At 44.1% G+C, this 12,912-nt stretch overlaps 1 protein-coding gene across 3 annotated transcripts in view; it reads left to right on the forward strand.

Moving 5' to 3' along the window:
- Window positions 1-2,373: 2,373 nt before the first annotated feature.
- Window positions 2,374-12,912, forward strand: part of ILRUN (inflammation and lipid regulator with UBA-like and NBR1-like domains) — a 106,017-nt gene continuing 95,478 nt past the window's right edge. For 2 of the 3 annotated variants that reach the window (XM_070361127.1, XM_070361128.1), the window contains exon 1: window positions 2,375-2,729. In XM_070361127.1, coding sequence (XP_070217228.1) covers window positions 2,572-2,729 — 158 coding nt within the window. In that variant the 5' untranslated portion in view covers window positions 2,375-2,571. Of the gene's footprint in view, window positions 2,730-12,912 lie in introns of all 3 variants that reach the window. The other variant, XM_070361129.1, reaches the window with a different exon arrangement.

The following is a 12,912-nucleotide window of genomic DNA, read 5'->3' on the forward strand; positions in this document are numbered from 1 at the left end:
GACCCAACGCAGCCAAAAATAAATAAATATTGGAAAAAAAAAAAAAGAAACCCTGAAATTTATCTGGTGTGGGATCTGGGATTAGTCTAAATTTTTTACATAAGATCACCAGCCGAAGAGATTTAGAAAGTGGCAGGTCTTGGGCATATTCCAGGCAGTGACATATTTAAGCATAGCCCCTGTCATGTCTGACTCTTTGTGACTCCGTGGACTGTAACCGGCCAGGCTCCTGGAAAAGAATTATTTTGTAATTTAAGGCCACATTGAAGTCAAAAGGGAACTGAAGCAGGATATAGTGGATAGAGTGCTAGACTGAGAATTTGTGTAATTACTAGCTGTGTCATTTCAGATTAATCAATTCTCTTCTCTCAGTTTCATTTCCTTTGTTTGTAGACAGTCTCACTTCCTTTCAGCTCTAAAGTTGGGATTTTTATAATCTTTCTGCGTTCTCATTCCATCATCCATAAGATTCAGACAGTAGGAGAAAAAAAATCATTGGAGAAAGGGTGGTCCCTTATTAAGAAAAGAGAAAGGACACATACTTCATATTGTAACAGAGGACAAGTAAGAGAAGTGAAGTAGAAGAGGGACCAGGTGAAGGAGTAATCCCTATCTCTTCATCTCCTCAAGATTATGGTCACAATATTAGTTACCATTTCTTGAGTGCTTCTTAGGGAGCAGGCAGGGTACTAAGTTTATATATTGTTAACTCTTTAATCCTTACAATAAACCACTCTGGACAAGCACCATGATTACCGATAACTGGCAGAATGAGAATTTTTCCCAAAGGTGTGGGACCTCAGAAACTTTTAAAACCTTTTAGTCTCATTTGGTAGTAGGACAGAAGGAAGTAGAATCTTTCTGCTGTTCCAAAATCTCATGGCACCCTAGATGCTCAGTTCAGTTCAGTTGCTCAGTTGTGTCCGATTCTTTGCGACCCCATGAATTGCAGCACGCCAGGCTTCCCAGTCCATCACCAACTCCCGGAGTTCACTCAGACTCACGTCCATTGAGTCAGTGATGCCATCCAGCCATCTCATCCTCTGTCGTCCCCTTCTCCTCCTGCCCCTAATCCCTCCCAGCATCAGAGACTTTTCCAATGAGTCAACTCTTCTCATGAGGTGGCCAAAGTACTGGAGTTTCAGCTTTAGCATCAGTCCTTCTAAAGAACACCCAGGGCTGATCTCCTTCAGAATGGACTGGTTGGATCTCCTTGCAGTCCAAGGGACTCTCAAGAGTCTTCTCCAACACCACAGTTCAAAAGCATCACCCCAGATGCTACTGGTCTCTTATTCTAGCTGTCTACTTGTTGAAATTGTTATGGAAAACATAGGAATGAAAGATAGTTTCTAGTTTTGCGGCTCTGTATTTTTGGACAAGGCATACAAACTTTCTGGTTCTTACTTTCCTTAAGACAGAGAGCCACTTAAAGGCAGGAGACCATTTCTTATTCATCCTTCCCCCATGGGGATGTAGGAGTGTCGGGCAAACGTGGTGAAAGAAGGAATGAAGACGGTGAAGAAGGTGAAAGAAGGTAGTCCCTATGCTTCCTTTCTTATTCTTTAGTTTTGAAATGGGGCCTTGATCAGGTACTATATGTACTATATGCACAGTAACACTTTGCTTTCTAAAAACGAAACAAGGCAGGTCACATTCTCATGACTTAAACTTTATTTTGAGAGGCTTGGTGTTGACGAGTGGGTGGAAGATTACATGCGGTGTTGGCACGGACCCGTGATTGCCGTTTGCACCGAGGCCTCCTTTACTTTCCGGAGACTGGAGACTACCGTTGCATAACAAAACAGCACCGGTGCCACCAAGTGTGTGGCCGGCAACCAACTATTCAGGGCATTATCCCTCTGCGAAAGCAGCTCTAGAAACTTAAGCAAACAAGCGCTTCCAGCGGGAGGGGCAAAGCCCTGGCTGCGAAGAAGAATGGGTCCTGCGTGCAATCTGGTACTTGGATCTCGTCCTGGTCTCTAGTTTCTTTCCCGACTTCAGTTTCCTCACCTCCAAAATGCTCACACGGTCGTAGACCAAGACCCCCCAGCTTTCCCCCTGCTCCAGCCCGAGGGCTTAACTCCTCCTCCTCAGGGTAGGGGCGGGCCGAGAAAAAGGTCAGTCAGGGAGTCACCTCCCCGCGCCTCCTGGCCTTCCCCTTCCTCCTTCCTTCCGCCCGCCCCCTCGCCCCACCGTGGTGAGGTCACGCGGGGGACGTCACGGGGTTGTGACGCCACTGAGGGCGGGCCTCTGAGAGAGGAAGGGGCGGGGTCTAGGCAGGCGACGCTTGCGCAGTGGGCGCGGCGCGGGAGGAGGCGGAGGCGGCGGCGCAGCTAGAGGCGGCGGCGGCGGAGGCGGCGGCGCCGGGGGGGTGGGAGGGGGGGGAGCGCGAGAGCGAGTGAGCGGCTGAGAGAGTTTACCCCGATGAGGCGGTGAGAGGCCCGGGGCCTACCTCAGCGGAGCGGGCTCGCGGCGCCAGCTAGCAGCGGGCCCCCTCCCGGTCCCCGGGCCCGGCGGCGCGGCGGCTGCTTGGTTGTGAGGAGGCGGGGAAGCGAGTGTCCGGCCCCAGCCATGGAGGGTATGGACGTGGACCTGGACCCCGAGCTGATGCAGAAGTTCAGCTGCCTGGGCACCACGGACAAGGACGTGCTCATCTCCGAGTTTCAGCGGTTGCTCGGCTTCCAGCTCAACCCGGCCGGCTGCGCCTTCTTCCTGGACATGACCAACTGGTGAGCCGGCTCCGCCGCCGCGCCAGCCCCTGGCAGCGGCCTCGGGGCCCCGAGGGGAAGGGAAGGGACACCCGAGCTCGGCGGCAGGGCGGGCCGGGCGGGCTCTGAGGGACACCCCTCTCTCCAGGGGCGGGGAGGGCGTGTGGGGAGCCCTCGGGGCCTGGGAGGAATTAGGGGCCCGAGCAGGGCTAGAGGGGGACATAGGAGGAGAGTTGGGGGGCCACGGAGGGCTGGAGAGGCGGAAGGGAGGTGGCGGGGGGGGAGCTGGGGCTGAGGTTCCGAGGAGTGTTCTTAGCCGCCGAGGACCGTGGGAAGAGGAGGAAAAGGGCTTTAGCATCGAGGAACGGGGTCCACCTGGGAAGAAGGGGGCCGTGGTGTTGGCTAAAAGTAAAGCGGAAAATCCGAACTTGCGGAGTGGAAAAAAAGCTTGGGGTATGGAGTTAGAGGCTGAAGATGACGGGGGTTGAGGGGAAACTCTGGGAGAGAATTGGGTGCTATGGGCAGAACCTGGCGCACGGGTGAGACTTGGGAGTTAAGAACATTTGTGTGCGTCTCTCTTAAAGTGTATGTTTCCATTCGAGAACAGACAGGAAAAAGGGGAAAACTTTACAGGGAAGGACAAGTGAGTAGGGTAAGAAAGAGGACTTTCCGAAGAGCTGTGCCAGGGAAGGGGTGGAATCTACTAATGGAGGACCGGGCGTGCTAGACCCGGGGGGCAGGGTCTGGGGGGAAAAGTGGAGGAGAGGAGGTTATCCTGCGGGAGGGAACTTTTCTGACGGGACTGGAGCTCTGGGCTCCAGAGTGCGGGAAGGGAGAGGGGCTTCTCTCAGAGGCACTTACGGGAAAAAAAATGCTGGGTTGTTAGCCGTTTGGGAAAATGGAGAACTTGACTTTTTGGCCTGGAGTCTTCTTGTAGAAGACTGATTTGGGACAGAGGGCCGTGATAACTTCGACTGCAGAGGTGTTTCTTGGTTTTGGGTGGAGCACTTGCTGTTTCTGGTAAGCAAGGTTTCCCCCTTGTTCTCTGAGGAGGGCTTGTCGAGTTCACTCTAGGTGAGTGATGAAGTGGAGACCAGTAGACTTCCTTTGAAAGGATTTCAGGTGAAGTAGCTCATCTTTCTTTGGTCAGAAAGCCATAAGATGATTGCCCTTTGCTCTCTGTGTTGGGCACTCAGTCCCCTGGCATGTGGAATCTTGTTTCTTTTGGCATGACTTACAGAGCCAGGCTCCCCTTTATTCCGTGTCTACTTGATGCCTCAAGCAATGCCAGAAAAAGAGTTTGTAAGCTTTGTCTTTATCGCCTTTCTCATGCAACCCTATCCTGAGTGGTGCTCATCGTATAAATGAGAGTTTTGTAGCTGTGGTGGCTCCAAAGGTGATGTGTGAATATTTTTGTGTGTAACATCATTGGTGGTTCCTGTTGTTTTATCATTAAAGTTGATATAGTAAGAGTGGGGTTGACTTCCTAGATGTTTAGAAGTATTTCTTTTTTTTTTTTTTTTAGAAGTATTTCTGATCCCCACTTTTATGTCCAACAGGGACTACAGCTTCCAGTCGTTTTCTGAGCACCAGCCTGTGTGTTTAATAGAGAGTGGCATGGGTTATTGGAAACATTGAGCAGAGGTATTACCCTGGTGAAATTTGGAAGTAAAGCTATGTCTTGAGGAGGGTTGTGCCCTTGCCTGCCTGCTTCCCACCCCCAGGTCCTTTTCTTCCTGTTTACACTAGTTCAGCATAGGAAACTTGGCATATTGTTGCTGCCAGTTTGGTAGAAATCATTATTTCTCCCTACCCTCTTGTGAGTTGTACCATTTAAATCCTGCCCTAATAAGTTTTTAGTTTTTTAGAGTCAGTATTTATTAGTCCAATTATTATGGCTACAAAGACAGTGTAATGAATTTTATATGCTTGAGGTATATGTGTTTAACGTCTAAGATTGTTTTTAAGTGGTGTGAAAGGTGAGGCTCAGTGCGGATAAGAAAAAAAAATTATGGTTGCATTATAAAAATTTTATTTGAATTTTATCTAAAAATTATTAAGCTTAGTGACAGAGTAGCATGTGTTCTGAGAAGATGTTATCTCTGTGTAAAACAAGGTGTGATACATTTCTGAGCGAAGGAGTGAGCCATTAAAAATGTATTCTGGTTCTAAAGCAGTTAGAAGTCAGTAGCTTCTTAAGAATCCAGACTGTGAAGTGATAACTCAGCTGTAAGTACATTACCTATTTTTTTGACTGTGGAAGTCATATGTTATTTATTTTCTTTGATTATAAAGTGAAAAATCTGTGAACGAAAGGAAGTAAGGGTTGTTATTCTTTTTCCAATGAAAGCAGTTAGCGTCATAATCCAGTATTGTGTTTTGATTCCAGTGTTGACCTGGCTAAATTTGCCTTGTTAGATTTTTATTTTAAACAAATACTAATTATAATTAATAAATTCTAGCTAAAATAAAATACATGAATGCATACTTAGTCAAAATATTTGTGTGTTAAATATCTAAAGTCTAGAAATGTATTGTTTTTAAGCGTCATTTAGTGTCTGACTTTGAAAACTTCTGAGATAGTCCTGATACAGGTTGCCAAAACTTCTCTCAAATTGCTGTGGTTAACCTGTTGAGTTTGAGATGAATAACCTCTGACTTCCTAAGTGCCTGTTTTGGGTTGTAATAAATAACCGCCATTCAGTTGTCTAGTGATGGTTTAAAAAAATGTGGTAAAATAAAAATAAAAGTTTTAAAATGAAGGCTTAAAATGAGTCTTCTAAAATGAAACCCTATTTGGAAAGACAATGTATTTGTTTTCAAAAGTAAGAATTTATTTTCTGTTGTTAACCAGCAACTTTTTAAGAAACTGTTGAAAACTGACAAAATTGAATGTTTTGGCCTTATAAATTACCTACCCTGCACACAGATTTTTTTTAGTCTTAGGTTGGATGTGTACTATGTAGGTATTTCTTCTTAATTTAGAACCCAGTATTATTTCAGTTTTGTACTGTTTATACCTGAGCTGGCAGCCATGTTGCCAGAGATTGGTGGAACTGCCTCTTAACAAAAGTAGTCAATTTTCAGTTCCTGAGTATCTAAAGTACATAAATGGTATTGTGAAGGAACCCAGTATCTGCAGCAAAACTGAGATGATTTGTATATTAGAATAACATTGTATAGGTGAATGTCTTCTAAAGACAGTATTAGGCTGTGAGTATAGAACTTGGAATTCTGAAACTGGAAGCTGGCTTAAGATTCTCTGGTTCATTCCAGTTTTTCCTGTAAGATTGCATTTAACTCTTCCAGGTAGCTTATTCTTGAATCCTCAAGGGCAGAGATTTGCATGGTACCTTATTATAGTGTTTAATTACCTTGCTAGTTAGAATTATGTCAAAACTAAATCTTTCTTACTGTAATTTAAGCTTTTTTCATTTGTTTGTGTCCTCCTTGGAGATGAATATCTAATAAACACCTTCCTTAAAAGATCAGAAAGCCTCTATTAATACAAATCACTAGAAGTTTTCAACCATACATAATTTAAAAATATTCAATTTAATGGTTTCTCATCCTTTAATGTAATCTGATAGATTTATTTTTTCCCCAACAAAAACCAACAGGATTGAGAGCGGAGTTTAATTGTGGTGTGATATACATAATATAAAATTTACCATTTTTAATCAGTTTTAAATGTACAGTTTAGTGCAGCGTAAGATTTTAAATTCAGTTGTGTTCCCTCTAAGTCATTTGTCTCTGTTGTGTTTTCAAGGTGAGTTATTCTTTAGCATTTGTGACAAGAGGCGAATAACACTTCTAGGTTAAAAGAGGACATTAACGTGAAAGTTATTTCTCATTATGTGTGCATGCTAAGTCGCTTCAGTTGTTTTCAACTTTTTGCGACCCCATGGATAGACCACTGGGCTCCTCCGTCCATAGGATTCTCCAGGCAAGAATCCTGGAGTGGGTTGCCATTTCTACTCCAGGGTATCTTCCGGACGCTGAGATCGAACATGCGTCTCTCGTGTCTCCTGCGTTAGGAGGTAGGTTCTTTACCATTAGGGCCACCTGAGAAAGCCCTATTTCTCATTATAGAGATAAGTTAATTATCTTTGACGAGCATGTACACAGTGTTGGTTGTTCTGTCCCTCCTGTTCATTTGGCTAGCCTTCCCTGGTGGCCAGTGGTAGACTCCACCTGCCAATGCAGGAGACGTGGGTTTCATGCCTGGGTCAGGAGGATCCCCTGGAGAAGGAAATGGCAACCTGCTCCAGTATTCTTGCCTGGAAAATCCCATGGACCTAGAGAAGCCTGGCAGACTACAGTCTGTAGGGTCTCACAAGATCAGGACATGACCTAGCAACTAAATAACAGCATTCATTAGGCTAGTGCTTTGCAGTTTGGGTGTTGCAACATCCTAGGTTACCTACAGGTATCTTCAGGAAGCAGTGTTTATTTTTTGGAAGACTGCATGCACCCATTATGGATGGAACAGATGTTTTTTAAGAAAAATAACTCAGGGAAAAACATTTTTGTTAAATAATGTCCTGTAGACTTTCAGCTTTGTCAGAGGTACCGTTCTGGGTAACAGGAAGGTATAACCGCTGTGCAATGAAGTGGAATCAGAAGCTAGAGGTGAAAATCAGGTGTACTCTGGTCTCACCATGCCTCCCCTGCCTGATCGAGATCCGTTTCTCAGTCACATGTATGCTAAATGAGTTTCTGATGCACTTGCTGGTGTATACGTATGAATCTAGACGTCCCTTTATGACGGATTAAAACTTGTTAATGATGGTTTCCTTTAAAAATGTGTGCCAAGCAGCAGCTTTAGGATCAGTAGGAAAGGTTGCATAACGTGATAGAGTGTTGTCCACGCTCTTGCATTTTTAAGAAGATTGGGAGTTCTTGCTTTGGGCTTTCTTCCCCACTAAAAGGTTGGGACTCTGGGTATAGTATAAAATAGTTTGCAAATGGTACATCCAGGCTCCTTTTAGTTTTAAAAGGAGGATGGTAAAAGCTACCTTGTTGTCCTGTACTGTTCAGTTGCTGTGAGACTTGCATTTCTGATTATATATCAAGTCAGAACTAGTCTCCATTATAGCTAGGGTGGGTAGAGGTGTTTCTTTACCACCTCTTATCTTCCGATTCCCCACTCCAATTTGTTTAGCATATAACAGCAAAAACTCAACCTGACAGTATTTATTTATTTATTGGCCACATGACTTGTGGGATCTTAGTGCCCTGACCAGGGACTGAATCTGGGCGCCGAGTCCTGACCACTGGACTACCAAAGAATTCCCTCAACCAGACAGTATTTAAACAAATGTATTTTGGATGGACCCCTGGTAGATGGTGTAATACAAAGCAGGAGACAGCCTCTATTATCATTTGCTCTCTAGTAGAGAAAGAACATGCCTGAAACTAAGAGAGAAAAAGCTTGGGGACAGTAAGGAAGAAACATTTATATATTGATGCTGAATTAACAGAGGAAAGCTTCAGAACTGGTAGGGATGGACTGAATCAGACAGAACCAGCGATTCACAAATATTGACTGCTCACTATGGGCAGATTTCTTAGAAGGTTTGACATGGCTGGGGGATTTGAACTGATGGAAAAGTTGTGTCATGTTAGGTTTCCTGAATGAAACCAGGAAGGAGCAAGTGGAACGGAGCTGTCTGGATGATTGGCTTGGCAAGAATGTGGTTAATGGGATCAGAAGTGAACAAGAGCTGGAGCTTGTTTTTATTTTTGCTTTGGAATATTGTTGATTTTTTAAAAATTGCGGTGAAATTGACTTAAAATCGAACCATGGTAAAGTGAACAATTTGAGTGGCAATTAGTGTCTTCATAATGTGCAACCATACCTTTATCTAGCTGAAACATTTCCATCACTCCTGAAGGAAACCCCACACCCACTAAGAAGTTGCTTCCTATTCCTTTCTCCACCCAGCCTCTGGCAGTCTGAATTCTTTCTCTATGGATGTACCTATTCTGGATATTTCATATAAATGGAATCAAAATATTTTTCCTTTTTGTGTGTGACTTCTTTCAGACTTCATCTGTGTTGTGTCTAATATCCATCAGTACTTCATTCCTTCTAATGGCTATGTGGCTTCCCTTGTAGCTCAGTTGGTAAAGAATCTGCCTGAATACAAGAGACTTGGGTTTGATTCCTGGGTTGGGAAGATCCCCTGGAGAAGGAAATGGCAACCCACTCCAGTACTCTTGTCTGGAGAATCCCATGGACAGAGGAGCCTGGCAGGCTACAGTCCATGGGGTTCCAAGAGTCAGACACAACTTAGTAACCAAACCACTAAATGGCTGTGTAATATTCCATTGTATGTATATAAATGCAGTTTGTCTGTTCATCTGTTGGTGGACATTTTGAGCCATTTCCACCTTTTGGCTATTGTGAATATGTGAATATGTGCTATGAGTATGAGTTTTGATGTATTTGTTTGAGTACTTGTTTTCAGTTCTTTGGGTATATACATAGTTGAATTGCTGGGTGATATGGTAATTCTATGTTTAACTTTCTGAGGAGCCACCAAATTATTTTCCACAGTGGCTGAGTCATTTATTAGGTTGGTGAAAAAGTAATTGGAGTTTCAGACTGTCTAGACTCAAACACATCTTTATTAATCAAAATAGGAACCACTACAATCAACACATTGTTGCCAATGAGAAACAAGTTTGTTTTTAAGTTTGTAACCATCTGAGCTTCAGGATTCAATGAACTCTTGGAAAGCATTTTCTGCCTCCTGCTGGTTGTTACATTTTCCCTGTAACAAGTTGTTGAGATGCTTGAAGTGGTAGTCCCTTGGTGAGAGGTTGGTGAGAGGTCAGATGACGGATGAGGCAGAACTTCGTGGCCCAGTTCATTCAACTTTTGAAGTGTTGGTTGTGTGACCTGTGGTCAGGCGTTGTCATGAAGAATTGGGCCCTTTCTGTTGACCTAAGACTGGCTGTAGGTGTTGCAGTTTTCAGTACATCTCATCCGTTTGCTGAGCATACGTCTCTACTTCTCAAATGTAATGGTTTTGCCAGGATTCAGAAAGCTGTAGTGGATCAGACTGGCAGCAGACCACCAAGCAGTGACCATGACCTTTTTTTGGTGCAAGTTTGGCGTTGGAGCTGCTTCTCTCTCCCAAGCATGAGCCGATCATCAACAGTTGTATACAATCCACTTTAAAAAAATTTTTATTTATGTATTTTTTTGCCTGTGCTGGGTCTTCATTGCTGTGTTGGCTCTTCTTTCGTTGTGGCAAGCGGGGGCTTCTCTCTACTTGTGGTGCAAGGGCTTCTCATTGCAGTGGCTTCTTTAGTTGGGGAGCATGGACTCTAGTGTGCACGGGCTTCAGTGGTTGCAGCACGTGGGTTCAGTAGTTGGGGCTCCCAGGCTCTAGAGCACGGGCTCAATGGTTGTGGTGCATAGGCTTAGTTGCTCCCCAACATGTGTGGGATCTTCCTGGACCAGGGATCGAACCTGTGTTTCCTGCTTTTGCAGATGGATTCTTTACCACTGAGCCACCAGGGAAGCCCTAGAATTCACTTTTCATCGCATGTCACAATCTGAGAAATGGTTCATTGTTGCATAGAATAAGAGAAGACACTTCAAAACACTGAATTTTTTATTTGGGGCAGCTCAGTTCAGTTTCAGTTCAGTCGCTCAGTTGTGTCTGACTCCTCGCGACCCTGTGAATCGCAGCAGGCCAGGCCTCCTTGTCCATCACCAACTCCCAGAGTTCACTCAGACTCACGTCCATCGAGTCAGTGTTGCCATCCAGCCATCTCATCCTCTGTCGTCCCCTTCTCCTCCTGCCCCCAATCCCTCCCAGCATCAGAGTCTTTTCCAATGAGTCAACTCTTTGCATGAGGTGGCCAAAGTACTGGAGTTTCAGCTTCAGCATCATTCCCTCCAAAGAAATCCCAGGGCTGATCTCCTTCAGAATGGCCTGGTTGGATCTCCTTGCAGTCCAAGGGACTCTCAAGAGTCTTCTCCAACACCACAGTTCAGAAGCATCAGTGCTTCGGCGCTCAGCCTTCTTCTTCACAGTCCAACTCTCACATCCATACATGACCACTGGAAAAACCATAGCCTTGACTAGACGGACCTTTGTTGGCCAAGTAATGTCTCTGCTTTTGAATATGCTCTCTAGGTTGGTCATAACTTTCCTTCCAAGGAGTAAAGCATCTTTTAATTTCATGGCTGCAGTCACCATCTGCAGTGATTTTGGAGCCCAAAAAACTAAAGTCTGACACTGTTTCCACTGTTTCCCCATCTTTTCCCCACGAAGTGATGGGACCAGATGCCATGATCTTTGTTTTCTGAATGTTGAGCTTTAAGCCAACTTTTTCACTCTCCACTTTCACTTTCATCAAGAGGCTTTTGAGTTCCTCTTCACTTTCTGCCGTAAGGGTGGTGTCATCTGCATATCTGAGGTTATTGAGATTTCTCCCGGCAATCTTGGGGCAGCTCAAGGGGCACTCATTTACCCAGCTTTTTCACCTTTTCAGTTTGCTTCAAATGTCAAACGACCATGGAGTGTTCGACAGCAACTTCTGTAGTTGTAAGAGAATCAGCTTTGGTCTCTGAGTTGTCACTGTCATCTTCTGATGGCTGGCTGCTGTGCCCCTCGTCTTCAAGGCTCTCCTGCTGCCTTTGCGCTACTTCTTGAACCGCCACTGCACTGTGTGTTTGTTCGCAGTTCCTGGGCCACGTGCACTGTTGATGTTGAGAGTTGTCTCCACTGTTTTATGACCCATATTGAACTTGAATAAGAAAATCACTTGACTTTGCTTTTTGTCTAACATCATTTCCGTAGTCTAAAATAAATGTAAAATAAACAGCAAGTCATTAGCAAGAAAAGTGAAGCGAGAAATGTGCATTAAACATAACCACATTTATTTAAGAATGTATTCCAATATCAAACATCAAAATTCAACAGAGCAAAACCGCAGTTACTTTTGCAGCAATCTGATACATTCCCCTAGCAAGGTTGAGGGTCTGTTCCAATTTTTGTACAAACTTGCTAACACTTGTATGCCATTTTTATATTAAAGTGAGTCTAAAGAGGTGCCTCATTGTGAGATTGATTTGCATTTCTCTGATTACTCATCATATTGAATGTCTTTTTATATGTTTGTTGGCCATTTATATCTTTATTGGTGAAACATCTGTTCAGGTCCTTTGCTGGTTTTCTAACTGGACTGTCGTTTTATTGTTCGGTTGTAAGAGTTCTTATAGACCCTTATCAGATATGATTTACAAATATTTTCTCCAGTTCTGTGGATTGTCTTTTAAATTTTCTTGTTAATGTCCTTTGGTGCATAAATGTTTTTAATTTTAATGAGGTCAAGTTTAATTTTTTGTTGCTGCTTGCGCTTTTGGTGTTACAGCTAATAATTCATTGCTTATCCAAGATCTTGAAGATTTACCTCTGTTTTTTTCCTAAGAATCTTACGGTTTCAGTTCTTATATTTAGGTCACTGATCTATTTTTAGTTAATTTTTGCATTTTGTTGAGGTAGGAGTCCATCTTTATTCTGTAGTTTAATTTTGTCATATCATATGCTCTGGAACTGGCTTCTCATTGACTCTGCACTAAATATACCCTTTACTTTTATTTAGTATGTACTTTACTATCTTTAGACTTCCCTGGTGGCTCAGACGGTAAAGCGTCTGTCTACAATGCGGGAGACCGGGGTTCGATCCCTGGGTTGGGAAGATCCCTTGGAGAAGGAAATGGCAATCCACTCCAGTACCATTGCCTGGAAAATCCCATGGACAGAGGACCCTGGTAGGCTACAGTCCATGGAGTCGCAGAGAGTCGGACACGACTGAGTGACTTCACATTCATGCACATTCATTCATTTACTATCTTTGCCCGCCCCTGAAAATTGGTCAAGAAAAGTGTGCACGGTTTTCTGTTTGGGGAAAAAATGTATGCATGTTCTATCGGCACCCAAACTAAATGTGTGTTGAAAAGATCAGTCCCTTCTAGCCCACCCCAGTCTTTCCACTTTTTCTGACTTTTCTCTGTTCTGTTAACAGCCCCAGTGGTCTTGCAGACAGAAGCCTCAAACTGACTTATTTCCTGTGCCCTCTCCTTCCTGAACACCCCAGATCATTTGCCAAATCCAGTTCATTTCCACTCTGCAGTGCACGTCCCAACTGCCTTTTTTCCATTCTCCTTGGCATCACTTTA

The sequence above is a fragment of the Bos mutus genome, chromosome 23 (genome assembly GCF_027580195.1).
Source record: "Bos mutus isolate GX-2022 chromosome 23, NWIPB_WYAK_1.1, whole genome shotgun sequence".
Lineage (NCBI taxonomy): Eukaryota > Metazoa > Chordata > Mammalia > Artiodactyla > Bovidae > Bos > Bos mutus.